General features: G+C 47.6%; 2 protein-coding genes and 1 long non-coding RNA gene across 4 annotated transcripts in view; 2 read left to right on the forward strand and 1 right to left on the reverse strand.

Moving 5' to 3' along the window:
• Nucleotides 1-2,175: 2,175 nt before the first annotated feature.
• On the reverse strand, nt 2,176-12,397 carry LOC135798107 (uncharacterized). Of its 2 annotated transcripts, none has more exons than XR_010549661.1 (4): nt 12,072-12,397; nt 11,338-11,386; nt 2,363-2,488; nt 2,176-2,317 (listed from the first exon to the last, which is right to left on the reverse strand). It is a non-coding gene; the product is annotated as an uncharacterized lncRNA (long non-coding RNA). The 2 variants fall into 2 exon arrangements; XR_010549660.1 differs by lacking the exon at nt 12,072-12,397 and adding an exon at nt 11,690-12,064.
• lobo (lost boys) overlaps nt 2,632-20,649 on the forward strand; it is a 31,788-nt gene continuing 13,770 nt past the window's right edge. Inside the window, exons 1-2 of the mRNA XM_065310827.1 lie at nt 2,632-3,660; nt 3,726-3,851. Coding sequence (XP_065166899.1) covers nt 2,740-3,660; nt 3,726-3,851 — 1,047 coding nt within the window. The 5' untranslated portion in view covers nt 2,632-2,739. The remainder of the gene's footprint in view (nt 3,661-3,725; nt 3,852-20,649) is intronic.
• dan (protein distal antenna) lies at nt 14,226-17,778 on the forward strand. The gene has a single exon (XM_065310830.1). The coding sequence runs from the start codon at nt 15,001-15,003 to the stop codon at nt 16,369-16,371; it is 1,371 nt and encodes a 456-aa protein (XP_065166902.1). The 5' UTR covers nt 14,226-15,000; the 3' UTR covers nt 16,372-17,778.

Below are 20,649 nucleotides of genomic sequence, written 5' to 3' on the forward strand. Positions count from 1 at the left end.
ACTCGACCACCGAGTGTTTTTATCATTAATATTTGATTCTTCTATTTATGTTTCTACTTTATCCAACTTTTTAAAAACAACAACACAAGCCTTAGCTATGTTGTAGACGGTTGACGTACACAAGATTCATACGCAATATGATGTAAGACGCTTATCCTGGAAACGATAAAGAGGATGTCACAAAGAAATGTGAATGCGATTGAAATTTTAAATTGTGTTTTATTAATTATATTTAACAATATATTCATTTTTTAAATAAAGTAATATCCAAGACCCGTTGCAGTAAAGACTTGCCTTTAAATGCGCGCATGGATCGTGCACTCACAAACTTCTTCCTAGGACACCAACGTTGTCTATTTGCAGGAACTAATCCTAAATCCAAGTTATTCCTAGCTGTAAAAAGTTATCCGTCGCCCGACGGAACCACGCACGCACTAGTGAACTGACAATTACTCCACGGTTGAAAAACGTTTTACGCGTGCAATCACACTAGCAAACCTCTGTTCAGGTATCATTCCATATGGTGTCGATTGTTTATTGACTATAAATCGATTTACTTAATTATGATATAAAGAAATAAAACTAGTCGCTATGAGCACACGCGGTTTACTCGATGGCTGGAATCGAACTGCCTGTGCGGCAGCACGCGGTCACGATACGCAGTGGGATGCGCTCGCTGAACTCGACAAAAAATTGTTTACATACATGCACGGATATTTGTTCTAGTCGGGTTTGCTTCTGCCTCTGCGCCGTGTGTTAAAATCATGTCTAGTAACATTTAATTGTTCATATTTTCCATTTAATCAAAATGGAAAATTCATTCTTTTTTACTAAATCGATGACTTAAATCCCGTATCAGTTGCCTTAAAATACGCGCAACTCCAACACTACCGTTATATTGTGAACTCCATAGTTCGGACACTCACAAACTTCTTCCCTATGCACCAATGTTGTATACTTGCGTGAAAGTAATATTAAATCTAAGTTATTTTTAGGAGCAAAACGATAACCGTCTGCCGGCGAAACCACACACACATACACGCAAAGATGAACCAAAAATCAATCCGTAAATGATAAACACTCAACGCGTGCATTACACTTGTGAAACCTCGATGACGCCCGATATCGGTACATGCCGCCTTTTGTTTAATAAATATTATGCGATTATTTAAAAATGTTTTGGCAAAACTAGTCGCGATGAACACGCGCGATTCATTCGATGGCCGGAATGAAACTGCTCACGGCAAACATACGTTGGCAACACGCGGTCACTATCAGTATTGCGATACGCTGGCTGAACACGTAAAAAAATGTCTACATACAAACATCGCGCAAACCTCAACTATGAAAGCATAGCAGCGCCAGTTTTGGTACTACTAACATACTCGGCCAAAATTCTACAGTGCTCCTATTGAAAATCATTAATCTCTGGACCCATTTTCCATCAAACATTTTAATAATGACCAAAAGTGATGAAATTGGACACCAATTTAAAGGCACATCTCGGCACTTTAGGGTGTGAATTAATAGTCCAATCGACTAAAGTACTCTCCCTCAATAATCTGAAGAAAATTAAAATCGGCCACGGAAACGATAAAGATACAGACAAAAATCATAAAATTAGGGTATCTGTTACAATATAAAACAGTAAACAAAACAAACAGTAAACAAAACAACCGGTAAACAAAAATCGTAAAAGTATGAAAACGATTTTGATGCCCTTCCAAGGTAATTTCCGGGTCCGGCATTTAAAACAATTATTGCGCTATTAGCGCTTCTTGTAACATTAAAAATACAAACTTTTACCAAGATAACGCCCAATTTCCACAGTCAGTACATTAAACCGATAAATACGTAGAACAAAAAACGAAATCACGCGTAGTCTATGCAATTATGTTGACGATAAAAATAAATTACTTCGAGACTTACCTGGATATCGCACCGCATGACAAAGGCCAGATTATTGTTGTTTCATCAATTGCGATGCACATGTCTCAGCAGATAAGCGGCAGCCAATAGCACTGATAGCAAAAAATGAATTAAAGCGCGTGGCACGATTATTCAACGGACGATAAATCAATAGCAATACACAATATGCAATTAGCGTTTTGCTGTGCGATGATCGATCGAATATAACGCGAGGCGAGAAATTTAAATACGAAAGCAAACCTAGTCTTCTAATGCAAGCAAAATTTAGTATTATGACTGTATTGAATAAACAACAAATGTTGGCCTTCTATATTTATGAAGAAATTTAAATTAAGTGCTGCCATCTAGAGGACAGTTTCCCAAACACTCCAATCTGTAACTAGAAAGACTAGAAATCTGTAACGATTGCCTAGTTTATCATCAGAACACTTACCGCATTTGCATTTTGTGGATATTCATGCCATTTTCACCTATTCTTCAGCACCACATAGAATGTGCCCTAACAAAACCGTCCATTTCATTGGAATCTCGGATTTATTTACGGCCTTCATGCAATACCCTGAAAGAAATAAAGAAAACGTTTTGTATATACAGGTAGTTTCGATAGCCAAGTACAGATGGCCACGGTTGTACAATAGCGATCGCCGCACGAACTTTTTGTTTGATCAATTAAAATTCATGATAGCAACTCACTAAAAACAATTCACTTGAACGTCACATCGACATATAATATTTCTCTTACACAGAATATACAAAATACACTATATACAAATCACTTTATAATTCATATATATTAATTAAACCATAATCATGAGTGAGCCAAAACATTCCGTTAGAATATCGATTGCGCCATCAATTATATCAACAAATAGGATATCTATAGCTAATTCAGGCGTACAAGAAGTGATGGAAGAACAATCAAAGTCAGCTTCGCAAAACATCTCAATAATAAAAATGTCTGGGGACGAAAATGCGAGAATCCAAAGATTATCGATACGTTCACAGCCCAAGGAAAGTAAAGGGTCTATGAGTCTAAGTGCACAACACTCAGCACTCAGTAAAAGAATCTCAGAGCGGAAATCGCAAGAAACTCCAAGAACATCTAAGGAGACTAAAAAAGAGAAGAAAAAGAAACACTCCTTCGACATAATATACGGCGAAGGAGAAGGTGCCACAGACTACGAAGGCAAGTCCATCCAAAGAGACACAGTCACCCAGTCACCCAGCTCTTCCTCAACGGCAGAGCCTTCATCAAGCGAAAGCAACAAATCCATTGAAAATGAAGTTGGACAACATCATGGTGAAGAAGAACAACAACCGGAAGGAGACTTAGAAGATTATCATGAACATGAAATCACCGATTCTGGAAGAATAAGTAGTGTTCTCTCCGTCGAGGAAGAGGAAGTCGAAGAAGAAGAAACACCGTTCATCTCAGTATTCGACCGGTTAGACGTCGAACGACCAGTTCTAGACGTCCCAGACGTGATTACACCGGAAATGCTGAAGAAAATCTCCGTAGACCTTGGCCAGATTCGCCTGTGCTGGCCAAAGAAGGAAAAAATTCGTATCGACTTCATGCCCAACGTAATCCTACCGGATGGTTACCTCATGAACACCAACAAGGAAAAGGTGTTGCTGCTTTACACCGAAAACTTTCGCGTACAATACCATGCGCGCTTCCCCAACCGGAAACCACTACTACTATGCGGCGATAATGTTGCCGGACAGAGGGTAAACGATATCAAAAATACGACCGGGGTAATATCCTCATTATATTTTGTTATGGGTATGTGCAGAAAATGGTGTGCACAACACTGCGTCCAACAACACTTCCGCATCCGAACCTAAGCACTTGGCAGGAGTTGGCGAGCTTCGTCGCCGATCATATCAAGTACGAACCTTTGGATCCGCCCACCAAACTGGTAAGTGCAACTTACAACTACTCACAGCTTTTGCACAATTACATCACCAAGTACACGTGGTGCGCGCGCGCGCGTCTTCGCGAGTTGTTAAACTCGAGCGCGCGTACATTTAATTAGTTATTGTTTGTTGAGAGAGTTTGGGTTTGATGGTGTTTTAAGCTGTGGCCTTGTTGGCCTAGTGAATGCAAATGAAAGTAACTTTCGTTTAAATGCGCCATAACACAATTTATAACGGAATTACAAAATTACGGAAATCGCATGTGTACTCTCCAGCACTCTCGTGCATTTACGACTGAACACATTCTAGCATAATGAGACTACTCGGCGAAGAGAATATTTATGAATGAATAATTCATAATAAAACGCAACAGGTTAAATTGGGTGACGATGTGGTTGTTGTTATGCGATGCCCGTTTTCACGGTCATTATCAAATCGATTTTATCTCTTCACCGTTGTATTTTGATAGTTTAGATATCAAGCGGTGTGATAATTAAATCAATCCAGATATATAAAACGTTGTAAATTCTCACGGTTTCAAAAATCTGCGCAAACAAAAAATGCCGGAAAAAATCTAGATTAATGAACACATTCAATGCGACGCGCTAAAAAACAGAATTTTACGTGCACATTATAATGCATGTCATGCACTGTGCAACCGTTTTAGCTCCGAGCTCAACGGTGTTCCGCGTTCGCGACATTAAACTTTTCCTCCGAAGGGTTGGCGACCGTTTTTGCTTCGCCTGCACAAATAATGCATTGAAATTATCGCAAGAAAGTGCGTCGTCTACCTGCGTTCGGGCCGCGAGAAGATCGTAGGTTCGCAGTTGCACGTTGTTGTTGTTGTATCCCCGCATCCCTCGAAAGGCTTAGCGCAACGAAGCACACAATACGCGACCCCCGAAATTACGTTTGGCATTGTTCGCCCCGTCCGTCGAGCGGGTCGCGCGGCTGTAAGATTCTGCCGGCGAAACGCTACACCGTGCGCGCTCTTTCGTGTAATTTTTTTGTGCACGGGTAATATTACGCTTTTCCAACCTTTGAAGAGAACAGAAGTGGTTGGCTGCTGCAGCCCGCGGGAATCTTTACCGAAATGTTTACGGCTTGCAATTAAACTTTCTAAACTTTTTTTTTCCTCCTTTCAGAAAGGCACGGGTTTACAGTTATGCGCGCAAGCGGTTTGTTATGGTGTTTTAAAGCCAGTAAAATTGATTATTGATTTTTATGATGAGCAGAGGTGCACGGTTGTAAACTTTATGACACCGATCGACAAAACAAACCAAATCGACCAAAATGTAAATTAAAATCAGCGACAAGTTTGCACACCGTCCTATTACATAAAGGTTGAAAGCGACATTGAAAAAATAGTTTGTAACGAGATATTTTAAAAATGCCCGGCAGACAATAATGACCTCGCCACTATTTTGCATCTCGTGCAACGTGCGCCCGCCAGTAGAGTATTTCGACCGTGTCCATCCGTTTTTCGTTTTCTGCGAATCGATCTTCGGGGAACCGACGATGCTGTCGGGGCTTTGTGCATCGGTTGCCTCGTTGCCTGTCATCCGCGATCGATTTTTCGGACCGTGAAATCCGAACGCACATTTACGACTCGACGGACCCGAGGCTCCCAAGGAAAGCGGCCCCGAAACGCCATCGACGAGCGCATCAATAATAGAGCCCCGAGCGCACAAAAGTACACGGTGGTGCATCAATATGACGCCGTGACGTCGATCGCCGGCCGCGTGCATGTGCGTGTGTGCGGGGTGAGAAGGGAGGCAACACGGGTGCGCTCATTGTGTCCCAGGCACGCACTTTATCTCTAAGCAGAAACCCCACGAGGCCGGGGCGCGCGGAAAGCTTTCGACGCTTTTTGCGCGTGTTTTTTTCGTTTTCAATAACTAACACATAATAGAACGGCATTGCAGCCAGCAAACAACCCCTTCCTGGTAGTGCTGTAAAATACCAACCACCATACCAGCAGAATACGCTGAATATAACCGAATAACACCGTGCGGACGATGCGCACTGCACGGTGCATTCAGTGTGTTTATTATTGAATCACCTTTCTGGCCTTCCGCTCGCTGCACACGCGCCGGCGGATGCATAATGCGTATTTGCGCGCAGCTGGCGATTCGCGACATTTTCAAGTTTTAAACGAATCACACGTACCGCGGGCGAGCGCACGCAACACAACAACGATCATCGAACCGAACGCGGGCGCGCGCGCGAGCTTGGCGTTGATTCATGCGCCGGCGAGGAGGGCACGCGCTTAATCACATTCCGCTCAATACGCGCACACAATAGAAAAGACGGCGGCCGCCGCGCGAGCCTCGCTGTTTCGGACCGGGTACCTGATTCCGCCGATATGGCATGCAACCGACGTGCATCCGCCGGCGGCCATCAGCCATCCGTCGTGGAACGCTAAACGCGCCCTCATGCTCTTTGTGCGCGGCGCGGCGGCGACGTCGCGGACGCAACGAAATATGACGCCACACGGTTGAGTCATGACGCGAGCTGCGCGGTTCGCAGCCAGCGAAAAGAAAAAGACAACGGAGAAACAAAACACGGGCAGCGGGCACATCTGCCATCCGAGAGAAATTACAGCAGGCCTCGTCGCGAAGAGGGATTACTTACACGCGGTTATAGGCCCCGCATCGAACAAATCATCCACGATATTATTTTTTACAATCAACGCGAAGAAATAATAAAATAAAATTTCTCACTTTTAATATGAAAACGCGTGCGAATGCAAAGTTTGCATTTAATTTGACCCAATGCCCGAATTACCCAGCACTCAACTGTGAACATATATAGCGCGCAAAGTCGGCGGGATATATATAAATGTGTGTTAATGGAAATACTACAAGTTTAATGCCGCGCCAGTCGGGTTTATACATTACATTACACATAAATCGACTCATAAATCTGTAAAACAACCTGTTGAGCGCGCGCGCGCTCCAAGCCGGAGCCGGAGAGCACTCGTCGAGAATGTGCACAGGAAGAAATATGCCGATATAATGTGTTTGTGTGTATTGTACTAGAGAGCGCGAGCGAGCGAGCGCTCGCCGGCTAGGTGTGTGTACAGTTTGTAATAATAGGGAAAACCGCATTCGTACACAACGCATCGGACGCTGGTATTCATGCGATACACATTTGTAGAATTACGCGAATGTGCGCGATGTTTGATGTTGGACGCAATGAAGGGCGTTTTATCAATCGGATGCGATACGACGTTATGACTCGCGTGCGTCGTGTTACGATTACGAGTTGGTGAACAAGTGGTATAATAAATGCCAGGAATGAATCATTAAATAAACTCTGAATGGGAAATTAAAATGAATGAAAGTTATTTGTCTTTTCTTTCCGTCTCTGCCCTTCTTCCTTTCGGCACTTGTAGTTAAATTCCGCATGTGTTATACGAGGGGAAGGAAACTGTTGCTGAAACTGATTTCGGTGAGAGTTGAGAGTTGCGTTTGAGTTTTCTAATGGCACCAAAGTCATCACATGTGTGTGGGTGTGCACAAAAGTTTGTGGGAAACTTTTTAAAACGTTTGCGAGTCCCGTTTTATGGCGCATTGTCGCAGGTCATGGTCATAATATGCTTTTCGGCGGTTTTTAGTTTTCGCCCGTACGTCGGTCGTCGGCTTGTGTCTTTGGCTGCTGGAATATATTTTGCAACGAAATTGATTTTTTGCGCCCCGGCGCGACGACGACGTCGTCGTTGAAGCTGACGCTGAAGCTCTCTCGTCGATGAAGCGTTATTTTTTACTCGCGCTCGCGCGCTATGTCGTCGCTGGCGGCGGGCGGCACTTTTTTATTCGCTTTGCTGCAATATGATGCTTTTTTCAACGTGGACACGCGATGGGTTTTATGCGCGAATGCGAAGCGGCGGCGCTACGGATCGCGCGCGTGGTCCGCGGCGCGCTCGCTCCCTCGGGTACGCCGCTGCTGCTGGCGGCGGCGGCGTTGGGCGGTCGGGTGGGCCGCGAACGGCGAGGCGGCGTTTTTTTCCTCTCGCGAGCGCTCCCCGCTATATTGCCACGGCACAGGATGTGTCTGCGCGCGAGTGTGCGTCGAGGGGGCGGCGGCGGCGTTGGTGTTGGTGCGAGAGCGCGGCGCGCAGGGTGAAACATGCGATGCGGGCGTTCGCGAAAGAGGGTGGCGAGGGTGGCTCGACGCCGTGGGGATCCGCGCGTCCGCTCCACACGTAGCGAGTGGGCGGCTATACGAGGGTCTTGCGGCCCGAAAGTCGATGGACGCGGAGGGGCGGCGCGGGGATTTCACGTCGCGCGGCGCGAACGAAACGAGTTTGCGAGCGTGCTAACGCCGCAGCTGTATTGGTGTGTACGTGTGTGAGAATGTGAGCGTGCGGATGGACGGCCGGCATTGCCGCCGGTGCCGCCGCCTGCTTATATTGCCGTGCTCGCCGCCGACGCCGCCGCCGTTCTATCTTTCTTCTCACACCATCCGTACCCGCGCCTCAACCCACGTCCGCTGGTCGCCAGCGCGCGCTCAGTATTAGAGAGGCCGACGCCGCCGTTGCCGCCACCGCCGTCGCCTCACACCATCCGCCCGGCGCGCTCCATCACCCGCCCACCATCCGTCGTTGACCCGGCCGACCAACGCAGCCGCCCTGCCCTCCCTTTCCGAACCCACCGACCGACATATACCACCCGACCACCCATCCGCTCGCTCGCTCTCATCCTCCTTCACAAAACCCATCCGACCAACCAGCCAACCAACCCCCCGCCGCCCAGCAGCAGCCCGATGCGATGCTTCGCGCCGTCACGTAAACAGCCCGTGTGAAATTACCCCGCGCGCAGCCGGCCCAAATCAGCCGCGCGGCAAATACCCAACTTGCATCCCTTAATACGCTCCTCGCTGCTGCCTCGGCACCGTGTGTTCATTCTCTCGCTCGCATGCCTGCGTGCACACGCCGCCGCGCGCACCGACACACCGGCATCGCGGCGGGTACACACGTATTGAGCACATCGAACCAGCGAACGACGAACGAACGGTTCGGTTCGTTCGGTCCTCATCCTACCATCCGCGCGCCGCGTCGCTTTTGCCCGCAACCTTAGAGCGAGCCGCCGCGTGGCGCACCCTCCTCCTCCGCGCGGCGCGCATTTTGCACGAAATGCCCCACGGCCATGTACGCCGAAACTCACGCACACCCTGTCGAAATGCTCGCACATACACACATGCATACCCACCCAATACACATACAATCGCGACTCTCCGCGGCGAGCGCACAAAGGGACATTACGTATCGCCGAGGCGACCGCGTCCACCCAGCGAGCGACCATCAACCGCCGCCTGTTCGCCCGATGGACAATGCGACCATCGGGCCCCGCAATTCACCGTTCGACTATTCGACTGAGGGTATCCGAAAATTCCAGTCTTGAATCACAACTACTTTGAATGTCGTTTGATTGACACCTCTTCAAAAGACAAATCACATATAATTACGACTGTGGGAAAACTAGTCTACCAATAAAAAAAACTAGACTACAAAACGAGGAATCAAATTCACATCATCAAACGCACACCTTTCCTTTATTATCCAGGATTATATCCGCTTCTGTGCGGGCATTCAATCCAACACTATAAATCTCTGCCCAAATTAAGAAATTCTCCGCATAATCAATTTACTGTAGCACACACAAACACACACACACACGTGATCGCATTCTTCCATCGGACAAATTGCGAAATTTATGCGAAACGCGCAGAAAATGAAGACGGGAGGTGAATTTGCGACGATTTAAAGATACGTCGCGTCGTTTTGTTTGCGAGCGAGCGCGCCGTAAACCAGTTATGCTAATTTTTACGACGCATCCGCAGTAGTTACGAGTTTGCGCCTGACATGCCCGAAGAAGAACAAGAACAACAATATAGCGTATTATTCGTGCGTTTGCCGGAAAGCCGGACGAGTGTAAGCGAGAGAGAACCAGCCATCCACCGCCGTCGAGAAGGCAGCAGCAGCATGTGAGGCGGACGACACACAATGCGGAGATATTCAACATTCAACAGCTACAGGTGGATTTATTTCGATTTGTTTTTTGCGCTCGCCGGGCGTCCGAATTGAAACTGAACTGAAAACACACACACTCCACTAGTAGAGAGTACAGGAAGCAAAATGAAACGAAACGGAATGCGCGTGTGCCCGAGAAGAGAAACAACACACTCTCCGCACAACTGTAATGTTGTACACCGCGGTGCACACTATATATGGATGTGAATGTTGTGTGCGGAATAGAATGAATGAAAATGAAATGAATGAAATAAAGTTTGCAACTCTGTGCTGTTTTTTTTTTGTTTCGCTTTGCAGCGCGTGTAAAACGTAACTTTTTACTACTTCTGTACGCGCGCCCGGTTGGTTCCGATTGCCATAACAACATAACGTACTACTACTCACGCCCATGCTCGACAAGTTGAAGAGTAATGTAAAACCGTGTTACGCGACACACAGGTCCGTGCGCACATAATTTAATACAATATATACACGCCATGCGAACAAGTTTCGCACTTGTTGGACGCGAAACGAAAGTGAAACGCTGGGCTTCACATCGCATTGCGAATCTTTTCGTCGGCTGTGTACAGAGTTAAATCCTGTCTAGTAATGATACGTTACGTCTGGAACGCGGGTGACCCAGTTTTGTAACTTTGGCGCCGCAGCGCGCGGGACGAGTGGTTTCAGATTCGAAAGGTTTAGCGAGAGAGCAAAGTACGCCGCGCACGAATTACCACCCCCTGCGTTCCAAGCGCGAAAAATGATTAAATTCTCATTAAGGATTTGCCATTAGGCGAATTACACATATACATCTATAGAGTGTACTCCATAAGAAGCTGGTTTTCCCAGAAAAGCATAGTTAAAAATCTCATGACCTTGAAATGTCAAATTAATGCACAGATGCAAGAAACACGCGGGCTCGTTAGGATGTCGAGGTTTCGGGGTACGGTACGCTCTCACACAGATTCAAAGCCGGTCGGATAATACGCGAGGGTGCGTTCTGCGTTTCGCTAAGCTGCGATGCGCATCGCAACACGCCCGATTCCAAGAATCGCCCGAAATGAGCAAATAACCTGAGCCGGGGACGCGAAAGCGCATACACACACATACACACACACACCAACCACGGTCATTTGCCTCGGCCGCGCGTCATGCAACGCGAAGAAAGAGAGAAACGGCAAGAAAGCCCCTCTGGAAGCCCAGCGGTTTGTTTATTATCCGTCCATCTTTTGCGTTTTGTGCGCGCACGGTGCGCCCATGTGCACATGCCGCCAACCTTCACCAAAACTCTGATGGGCTGCATTTTCGGGGCCTCGCGTTGCACATTGTACGCGGTGTGCATTATTCCGGTCATTGTAAGCAGCGCAAATGCTCAAGGCACCAACAACCATCAACGACGACAATTCGAAAACTTTACCCGTAGGCTTGTTATCTATTACAACCGACCGTGGCGAGCACAAAACATTACAACATACCTGAATATCAGCGGTGTGGAATGTCGATGCTCGATTGGAATTCACAAATCTGGAAAATAAAATAATAACATTAGAATTTTTCGAAGCTGGCTGAAATTCGTAGCGCAGTGTAAAAATCAGAAAAGCAGCGCGAGCAGCGTTCATGACGAGGCGCACGGATTTACGGCGCGCACCCCCCGCGGGGCGAATTTTACAGATGCCCGAAAACGAAGCGCACGGTTTATACGGCCCCATCGTTCGCTTTTGTTGCGACAGCGAGTCGCACAACAAGAGCCAACGTCGTGTTTTCGCCGAAATACGATTTACAATCCATAGATTTCGAAGAATAATTAGACACGCCGAGAATACGCACCTTGCTGAATTTGTGCATCTCTTGTAACATCTTTGAAATTTTCGCGTCTTGTTGGATATTGCGCGTTGACGTGGTCGCGTTTTCAGCTTGCTTTTTTTTCTCTTCTCCTCTTCGATGCCGGGAGGAAAGAAACTTTTACCAAATTGGTTTTGCTCGAGAGCGCTCGCGCTCGCCGCGGTGGTTTCTTTGTGTCGCGGTGTGCGCTGCGCGCGTTGGATGCACGCGGCGCGCACGATTTTTTTGTTGTTCAATTTTGTTTATTTATCGCCGGGCGTTTCGCGTTCGCGTTCTGGCGCGGCGGCCCAGGCTGCGTGTATTTATCGCGCATCGCACGTAGCGTTTTTCTGCGTGCCGCGCCTGAGCCCTGCGCTTGTATGCTTACATGAATGTTGTATGTAGGTGTGTATGTGTGTGTGTGTGTGCGAACGCCCGTCGGGTCGACGTTGCCCTCAGTTTAGCGTTTCGCGTTGTTCGCTCGTTCGCTTTTCCTTCGAGCGTTCGAGGCTCTCGCGTTATTAAATTACGTGCGCGATTTAGACGTACGCCGCTCGCTCGTCGCACACATGGCGGGCGCACGAAACGCAACGCACACGTTCGCGCGACGAAGATTGGAACGTCGGTCGGGCGCTGCTGGGGCCGCGCCTCGGCAAAACGCGAGCGCGACGCGCCGCGGCGTTTCGTGTGCGTTTTGTTGCGTCGGCGAGACGCGGCGCGCGGGGCAGCGCGGGGATAGCGGGCGGCATATTATATTCGCGCTCCTCGCGAAACGCGAACGCGCCGCGGTCTGGCTGCGCTGGCAGCGCCCGCGGGGTACACGGGGCGATGCGGGAGGGCGCCCAACGGTCGCGAAATAACCGTAACTACCACACTCGCGCGATTCGCGCCTGCCTACTGCATGTTGCAATAAACCCAATCAAAAAATAAAATATAAACACCTACAAAACAATCTACAATACCAAAATACCAAATAAAATAAATCAAAGAAATTTTATGATTAATATTAAGTAATAATATTTAAAACACCCTGTATTTGAAAAACACATGCACGCTAACGATCGCGAAGCGCGAGACCGTCGTTCGCGTCCTCGTCGCGCCGTCGCTCCGCGCGCGCATAATGAAAACACGCGAAAACAACAAACGGGGAACGCCGCCGCGCCGCGCCGGGTGCCGGGCGGCCGTCGCGCGATAGCTTATCTTAACTGTCATTGAGCGTTGTTTGTTGTTCCAAAAGGCTGCGCTGCTGCGTTGAATTCGCTGCCTGTGCTGCGCCAATAACGCACATTGCCGTATAATGATTGGACGAGAGTAGCAACAAATCCAATTTCTAAAACTAGCAACAATTACACACACCCAACAAATTTCATTCGAATATAGAGCCGCAAACTTCGAAATCTATTACCGCTCAAGAAGAAGCAAGCGGTAAACGCAGTGAATTCCTGTTATCTGTTGATCCTGTCTAGTCTAGTCGTAACATGACAAATGACACACACTTTGAAGCGCAATAACGCGCGAAAATCGCTCCAGATCGCTCTCGTGAGGGGGTGGAATGTGCGCCGGCGAATAAAAGCGCATTTCGCTCTAGTTCATGAGCATTGAACTTGGACTTTATGGCCTCGGCGCACTTAAAACTTTTACATTTCGCCTTCAATTCGGCGTAATTCTTCCTCGCCCTGACCTTGGGACGATGAAAATACGCGTCATTGTTTGTGCGCGCGCGGGGTTGATGAAAATTGTCGAAATTGATTGCATGGCATAAACGCGCGCGCGCTCCCCGCCGACCTTCGTTGCGACTCTTCGCAAAGTTTTATAACTCGTTTGGTTGGCGCGCCGCGGCGTGGGATTGGGATATAATTTGGGCCCAAACCGCGGGCGCGCATCGATTAGGCGGCGGCGTGGCGCGACGTCGGCGGAATTTCGGATATCGCGAATACGTGGAAACGCTCTGCGCGCTCGCTTGCGGTCGCGTGTTCCCAAAACTTTCGGTTATTAGCCCGATATTTATAATGCGGTCGAATGCCTGCCTGCCTTGCTAGCGTTGGGCAGCGCGCGAGTGGAAAACTCGACATTTGCGCGCACCGGATGGCAAAAGTACAAGAGCAGGTAGTCGTAGTAGCGAAGAAGAAGAAGATGATGCTCAATATTCGAAAGCAGGATGGAGCGATCTACGAACGATCTAGAACCAGCGGCGTTCGGGGGCTTCGGTGCCATCACCATCAGCTGTTGTCGCAAAGAAGGGCGAAGGCAGGCAGGCAGGCAGGCGAGCGTCGCATCGCCGCTTCGAGGGATGATGATGCTAGGGGTTGGCGGGGCGGCGGTGCGGCGAGGGGCGCGTATTATTCTCGCGAAACGGCGAGGCGACGCTAACCCACACACACACACACATATATACTGATAAACGCGGCGCACAGCACACCAACGAAGCCCACCGCGCGCCGTTAGCACACGGCTGGCTGGCTGGCTGGCGCGCCGAACGAGAAAAGGGGGTGGGAGGGTGTCACGTCAAGCCGTCACGCGGGGACTCGCGAACCCTCCGGCTTTCGCGGCGCCGCGGCCGCGCGCTCTCGCACACTCCACACGCTGCTCTCTAGCCGGCCGGTCGCGCGCCTTCCTCCGCTCTCTCGCGACTCTCCGCCAGCCGTCCGCCGTCCGTCGCACACGTAGTATTGATCGACTGGACAAAGGAACTGACCACCAGTTCGCAAGAAACCCTCCGACGGTGCGCACCACCACCCGCCGTCGCAGCGAGAGACACACAACAACAAACGCGATTCAAATGCGCGCGCGCTCGCTGCTGATATTCATTCATAAACGCAAACAAAAACTTTTCACCGCGCGTGTGAGTGAGTGCTGACTGAAGTTTTAAGTGAGTGAGACAAGTGTATGTGTGTGTACATCTTCTTGTCGTCGTCGTCGTCGTCCTGTTGCGTCCGCCCACGCGTGCCGTTGCGATACTACTACTGACTTTACGAGTTTTAATAACTCGTGGAAAACTTTGCAACTAGCCGGGCGCACGCGCTCCCGCTCTGCTGAGAGGAAAAGTGGAAATCGAAATCTCATCTGCTGCGCGCGGCATAAACAAACAAACCACAACGTGGTTGAATTAATCAGCTGCCGCCGCCGCAGTTTGTGTTGTTTTCCAACGGATCGGATACCCGCGACTGCGCTCGCACCGAGTGCGTGTACATCCGCGCGGCTTCTCCCACCACCACCACCACCGGCCGCAATTGTATACACCGCGGCGGTGCACGTGGTTGTGTGCCCCTGTGCTACTGTGCTACCGTCTTCAGTTCGGTGCATGTTGTGTTGAGACGATGATGCTGTCGACGAAGGCAGGCAAGCGCCCGCTGCGCTCGCTGACTGCACACGAGAAACTCGAGGCGATCAGACGTGTGCACGACGGCGAAAGTAAAGCGTCGGTCGCGCGCGATATTGGTGTGCCCGAATCAACCCTTCGCGGCTGGTGCAAGAACGAAGAGAAGATCTCCTACATTTCACGGCAATCATCGCCGGACACCGACGACTCCATGCACATGCTCTACGAGCCCAAAGAGAAGAAAATCAAGCTCTCCGATATGGACACCCCCTTCAATCTGAGCCTCAAGAGTGTCGACGGGTTGGATAAACCAATTAATCTAAAAAGTGATAGCACCTCAAAGATGCTCAGCGAACGTGAGCGCAATCGCGCCGAATTGGCTCGCATCAGCGTGGAGTTGGGCCTGAATCGGCCGGAAATGTACTCGGCGGGAAATTCGCTCGCTGATCTCACCTCCAACATTGGCCTGCTCAGCCAATGGAATAATTTGCTGCTCCAGCAAGCGACGAGTACGGCAGCGGCGAGTTCATCCAAGAAAAAGATCGCCGCAGCCGACACCAGCTCAAATGTGATCACCTCCTCGAACAACCTGCTTACCACCTTCAACAAAGACTCCACCACCAGCAGTAGCAGCAAACTCAATGGTCTCGACCTCCCGAAATTGGACTCGCAGAAATCCGTTGAGGATTCCGTCTGGTACTGGCTCAAAACCCATCAGATGCTCGGATTCAACCAAGGTACCAATCTGCTTGGTAATCTTCCATCATCCACCTCAAACACAAGCAGTTCCATGACGCTGCCGCCCACCAGCTCAACGACGGACCAAAACAGCTCCTGGTTCTGGAAGTGGTACAAGCAGTACACGCAAGCAGCCCAACAACTCCAACAACAACACCAGCAACAGCAACAAGCAGCATCCCAACAATTACAACCGCAACAGAACGCGCAGGCGATCCTCTACCAGCAGTTGACAAAGGAAGCCAAGGAGGCCAAGTCCGCCGAGTCGCCCAAAGCTGCCGAACCGTCGGCGAGCGCGGATAACGCCGAGAATCAGAACAAGGCCGAGACACAGGGTGAGAAACCACAGAGTAATACGAATAAAGCGCGCGCCGTATTGGACAACCTTCTGCTGAACAACAACAACGTCCAGCAGACCAATTGCAACGGCGGCAAAGACGCCGGCGACGATCTCTCGCAAACCGAGGCGATCGAGCACGGCGAGAAGTTCCTCAAATGGCTAGAGTGCTGCAGCGAACCATCAGTCACCGCTATGCAAATCATGCAGTTCCGCGGGTTGATCAACAACATTAAGACCGGCGCGGATCGCAAGAACGGCGACGTGCAAAAGACAAAAGTCCGTCGGAAATAAACCACCACCACCACCGCCGACGACGACGACTTGATATTCAATTTCTCCAATGAAGGCTTGTGTACAGCTCAAACCAAATTCGTAATTTAATAAATATTATTAGTAAAATCACGCGTTTCGACAAACGGAGGTGAGAAAATGGCGAAAAGAATTGAAAAAATCACATATATAAATAGTTGAAGCGTTTTTTATGTAGTCTATGTAAAATTCTATTTGCTAATTCGATATCCGACGATTTGTAAAGATTTAAAAAGTAAATTTCATCCTTCGAATGCCAGTGTTACCAAAAAAAAGCAGAAAATAATTCACTCGATGCGAATGCCCGCGACTGTGACTGACAAAACACTTTTTAGTCATTTGTACCATACCGATTACTTATCATTATTATCGAATAGATTGTATTAGAGTGCCAAATAATAATTATCGCAAACCGAGCGCGAATTATTTGATTAACATCGCGGTCATAATCTCGCGCGCACTTTTCGCTGATTGCGTTTCGCAGGTTGTGCGCCGCGCTAGAGTTAATTTTCCGACTGATTATATTTTGATTGAAAACACTAATATTGATCTCATATTTTATGTTTAATGAACCGCATACGGATTGACACACCCGATGCCAAAGTATTATTATATAATTATACCCCGATCACGCTTTGTAAATTATTTTCAAACCAATTTTTGTCCAATTTTTATGTAAATATAATTAAATTTTTCCTATAATTGTGTAGCCTCTTTGCAAAACGACACACTATTGTAAATATACTTGTTACTTAAACTGACGATTGCAAAGAGAATTTTATGAAATGCAACCAAATGTTTGTGCTTATTTTCCACACACACACACTAATCACAAAACACTTTGTTAACAAAACAAGAAAAAATCTGTATTACTATTAAATTAAAGCAGCACAAATTTTTAGACGTTGCTGCAAATCATGTGAATTGAACACGAAAGGAAATGATAAAAAAAATTGTACAGTTAACTATAATTAACTATTTAGTCATTTTTGATAGTCCTATATATTTAGTTTTGAACGCATTAAAAAAAATTGTAAAATTTGTTATTTGTTCAGTGAAGTTTTCATATAAGAATGACGACGATGTAAAGCGAAAGATTCGGAAGTAAATCAAAATTGTGAAGCAAGATAAGCGCGAAATAAAAAATCTATGAAGGCACGTGACTTTGTATTTTTAAAACTTTTTGGAGAGACGAAAAAAAAAAACGAATTACCGAAAGTCTTGCACATCACTTTTACATAAATAATATTATATGTGAGTAAACACACACAATTGCAGTCGAATGTGAAATATTTGAAGCAAAAATTGATATTTTTCTGTATAAAAACAAAGAGTCATAACACTTTCAAACTTATCTTCGTTTACATTCATTAAATATGTTTCTAATTACGAGATGAAGTTATTTTATTGCCCCGATTATCCTTTTCTAATCCCTTTTCAGGTATATTTCAGTGAATTCAATTTGAATGCGTCGAAAATTAGGTGTTTTTGTGGTGAAAGTAGACAATAATGACAATTAAACCGTTCCGGGGGTAGGGAGTCAACAGGATTATAGCTGGGATTAACACAATTACACGCCAACCAGCGGACTGCGAGTAGATTTAAAGTTTACAACTCAATTTTCATACACCAGATGTTATTCTTTCAACTTTATCAATTTAATCTCTTGACCTGTAAAATAACTACGCGTAAATCTACTTTAAAATAAAAATTATGATTTAGTTAACCATATTAATCACCTATTAACCACTAACAACCCTTCGCGGTTGTAACTAATTGCGTAAATCACACAAAGTGATAAAACCAAAAGAATTTCCGCGTAAAACTCGTCGAAAACTTTTCTACAATGAAGTGATTCGAGAGTTCATCCCCTCGACTTGTGTACAACGTAATAAAATCATCCCCTGAATCACATCGCAATGTTTTAATTACAAACTAATCCAACATGTTCGAAAATGATTGTTGTATCGGTTCATTGAAGCGATTATGCCGGCGATGACGCAAAAAGACGTAAAAACACACATAAAGCAAGCGCGAAAGTAGAAAATAAGTGAAAAACAAACGCTCGAAAGTGGGTAGTTGGGATTTATTTCCGGATCTCTCTCGCACCCGACTTGAGCGCTCGCGCGCGCACACGCCGGCAAAGGGTGTGTAATAAAGTAACGGACGGAACAATAACCGACTGAATGGCGCATACTTCGTATACTCACACCAACACACATACACATACAAGCGCATAAACATTCACACTCGACTCGACTATTTACGTTTGCACTTCTTCTTCTTTGCTCCTTCTTCTTCGCGGCGCGAAACTTCGCCTACTTTGGCTCGGTACTTATTACTGACATTATTCGATATACGACCGTTCGAGTGTGCGTTGTATAAGTAATACTTTTTACTTGTTTTCACTCCTTTCATCTTTTTACTACGCCTGTAAGCGTACTACGGATGTGGATGAATGAAGAGAATAACATGAATGAAAATTTAATCGAATTTTCACATCGATAACTACGATTCAAGTTAAATTAATCATCAGCAGCGTTGTAAATTTAATGAGCGAGGAATAACTTTTATTTACCGCATCATGCGTGGGTGAATTTATTTGCTCGTTTGTTGAGTTTTTACGATTTGTTTGTTTTCGCCCCGCCGGCGGCGGCGTGCACAACTAGCGCCGCACTTGAAAATTGTGATGAATGAGCAATGAAAATTGTATCTGACGGGCAGGATCCACAGGTCCTGCCGCTCTACGGCGCACAGTCATAAATTTAAACTAATAAAAAACTTTCCTGCTACTGTACGCTCACCCACACACACAAACAAAGTGTGAAAATTATGTTTTCTAGAGCATTCTTCATTTCGAAAGTCTTTAAAACTCGACGAAAAAATGATTCGTAATGGTAATCGCTTTCCTTCATTTCCACTTGACTGCGAGAGAAGCGCAGAGGAAAACGATTCGAAAATTACTCGCGTTCACTTTATTACATCATCATGTTTTTGCGCGTAATTGTTTCGAATGGGAGTTAAATCGTCCCCCATTCACTGTTCGAAACTGAAACATAGCCACCACCGCCGCTGCCGCCGCCGCCGTCGAGTTTTATATGCGCGTGTGTTAGTAGGTAAAGTGGATGCTTTTATGTGCATGTTTTAGTTGCTCATTCGTACAATTTTACTCTCGTTTTCAGTCGGGGCGCGCGCCCTGTGTTTTGTTGTGTGTTTTATTCGCTTTTGTTTTGTTTCGGATGTTCTGTTTTGATTGTTCGCGCGAGAGTGTAAAGTGTGCGCGCTATGTGAATGCAATCTGCTAGATGGTGTAGTAGATGATCTAATCGCATTAAAAGGCATTTTATACTACTGACCTTACGCAAGATAACCCCGCCAGACACAACCCTCGACGTAAAATGGCACAACAATGCGAATGATGATGTTTGTGCGCGCGCGAGAATGTAAACCTGTCACAATTTTTTTCTCAGTTACTTACTTCTTTTTGGAAACACACGTCGTTTGTCTCTCCGCTCCGACGGTGGGATTCGCGGATCGAGCGCGCTTGATGGATGATTGCTGGCCTGAAACAAAAAAAAAACCAGCAAGGTTTAGACGGGCGAGAGAATTTCGCGCGAAATAGATTATCGCAAGAAAACCGGCCGCATGAAAAAGCAGCAAGTGGGACGCCGAAATATTGTTTCGCTTGGGTCGATTTTTGGTTGGCGTGGCAACGCAATGTTTTTTTCCGCGCTGCTGTGTGTGCGTGTATAAGGATATCGGCTGTATATTAGGTTCGTGAGAACGAATGGACGGGCAATTTCCCGAGCACACGTAGTGGAAACGCGCGAGTGGGTCGTTCGGCCGCGCCGCGCGAAGGCCATCATCATCCGACGCGGCGCGGCGGCCGCCGCCGCGGATAGTGTGCGAGCGGCCGTCTCCCCTCGTCGCCCCCCGCCTGCCACACCACACCACACCATACCACCCCCCAGTCCGTCCCTTTCGCATTCGACCCCTGCATCGCGCGCGCGGGTCCACGTCGTCGGCGTCTCCCCTGCTGGCGCACACAGCCGCGCGTTTCGCGCCGTCCTTCGCCGCCCTCACACCATCCGCCGCCACCCACTCGCCGGCGTTCGCTAACCAACACCGGCGCGACGGTGAGCGCGGGCGGCAGCGTGTACATACACGCCGGATGTTTCGGGCGCGCGTGTGCGCGTGCACGTACAGCACGTAGCGCGCGAGGAGACGCGCGTAAACCGTGCCCGCCGGCCGAAGGCAGGT

Source organism: Atheta coriaria, unplaced genomic scaffold, assembly GCF_025399875.1.
Source record: "Atheta coriaria isolate IRGN ID8LTWV9N9 unplaced genomic scaffold, Caltech_Dcor_3.1 hic_scaffold_9_pilon, whole genome shotgun sequence".
NCBI classification, from domain to species: domain Eukaryota; kingdom Metazoa; phylum Arthropoda; class Insecta; order Coleoptera; family Staphylinidae; genus Dalotia; species Dalotia coriaria.